The following is a 1607-nucleotide window of genomic DNA, read 5'->3' as shown; positions in this document are numbered from 1 at the left end:
CTGAAGAGCATTGTTTGACGTCGTTCTAAAAGTAATAATAATAATAAACAAATGTTTCATATATAAATGAAATTGATTTTCTTACTTGGAAGTAAATTAATAATCTGTTTCATTTCTTCTTCGAATCCAATGTCCAAAATTCGATCAGCTTCATCAATGACTAAACACTGTAGATTTTTGTAGAGAAAATCAGGCGTGTTTTGCAAATGATCCAGGAGACGACCAGGCGTAGCAACCAGAATATTTATACCTAAATATTATAAATATTACAAAACAAATTTTTATTTTCTTTTAATCATTTACCTTTAGATAATTTTTGTGCTTCTGTTTGTCTTGAAGCACCACCCATGACCAAACCATAAGTATGATGATGATGTGCCATTAATTCCTTAAGCACACCAAATGTCTGCATGGACAGTTCTCTAGTGGGAGATATAATAACGACACCTGTACCATTTCTCGGCATAAATTTCAATTTGTAAATCAATTCAACAGCAGGAATAAGGAAAGCTAATGTTTTGCCAGAGCCTGTTTTCGCCGCTCCAACTAAATCACGTCCTTCTAATAGCGGCGGAATGGACCTGGCTTGGATTTCAGTGAGAGTAGTGAAACCCATATCTTCAATTCCTTTCAATGTTTGTTCACACACTTTGTCTGCCAGGGAAGCAAATGTGCAGTTACTGAGGATTTCCAAGCCCACTGATGAACCAGGCACTGAAAATATATATTTATTAAAATAATGTGTTGTAGTTTTTGATTTATGAATACAAATTACTTTACATGTAAATAAATATCAGTTATTTGTTATATTCAAACTCTCAACTCATAATTTTTCATGTTATTGAAAAAAAAATTGAGGAGTATATTCACATTCGCCTTATACTCATCATGAAACTATGTTTTTACATTTAGAAATCAATATTTTATACAACTTACATGCTTTCTTTTCATCAGGTACACCTGACACATCTTCATCAAGCTCTTCAGCAGATTCATCATTTAAATCAATGTCAGATTCTATTTGACTTGTATCTTCATCAGCTTCCAAGTCAAGGTCATTCTTTTTCTTATTTTTCTTTCTCTCTGGAAATTATATATTGATTTATATATAAACTTATAAAAATAGAAGTCTTTTACATCATTTATGATAAACTTACTTTTTGCAGGTCCATCTTCAGATTTATTCAACCTTTTCTGGGCTTTTACTTCTTCCTGAGTAACTAAATGTACTCCATTAGTTTGTGTTTTTGTTTTTGTTTGCTTTTCTGAAATTCATACACCAACATATTAAAAATAATTCTTGTTGCTAGCAAAAAGCATTTACACACCTTCTTTCTCAGCTTCCTTTAGCTTAACTAATTTAAGCTTACTCTTTTCACGTTTTTTAATTTTTCTCATCAGTACTTTCTCGGGCAGCGACATGATTAATTAATTTTGTTATTTGACACAATTGTTATAATAAATGTATTGTAATGTTGAAATAATGAAGAAACAACACTTTTTGCAACAACACGTGCAACACGTGAACCTCGAAAACAAGATATTTGTGGTTAAAATTCAACAACGCACAGTGTAGATTGCCTTCCAGATACTTCTCAACCAGAGTG

General features: G+C 31.7%; 1 protein-coding gene across 1 annotated transcript; it reads right to left on the bottom strand.

Annotated features, from left to right (window-relative positions):
• Positions 1-5: 5 nt before the first annotated feature.
• Positions 6-1589, bottom strand: LOC135802992 (probable ATP-dependent RNA helicase pitchoune; the record flags this gene model as incomplete). The annotated part of the gene is made up of 6 exons (XM_065316623.1): positions 1329-1589; positions 1158-1265; positions 937-1083; positions 304-714; positions 86-250; positions 6-25 (listed from the first exon to the last, which is right to left on the bottom strand). Coding segments are annotated over exons 1-6 (945 nt in total), but the record flags the coding sequence as incomplete, so codon positions are not given.
• Between the last annotated feature and the right edge of the window lie 18 nt (positions 1590-1607).

This window comes from Atheta coriaria, unplaced genomic scaffold (genome assembly GCF_025399875.1).
Source record: "Atheta coriaria isolate IRGN ID8LTWV9N9 unplaced genomic scaffold, Caltech_Dcor_3.1 contig_78_pilon, whole genome shotgun sequence".
Taxonomy (NCBI): Eukaryota; Metazoa; Arthropoda; class Insecta; order Coleoptera; family Staphylinidae; genus Dalotia; species Dalotia coriaria.
Note: the sequence above shows the minus strand (reverse complement) of the source record. Positions and strands in the feature narration are given on the sequence as shown.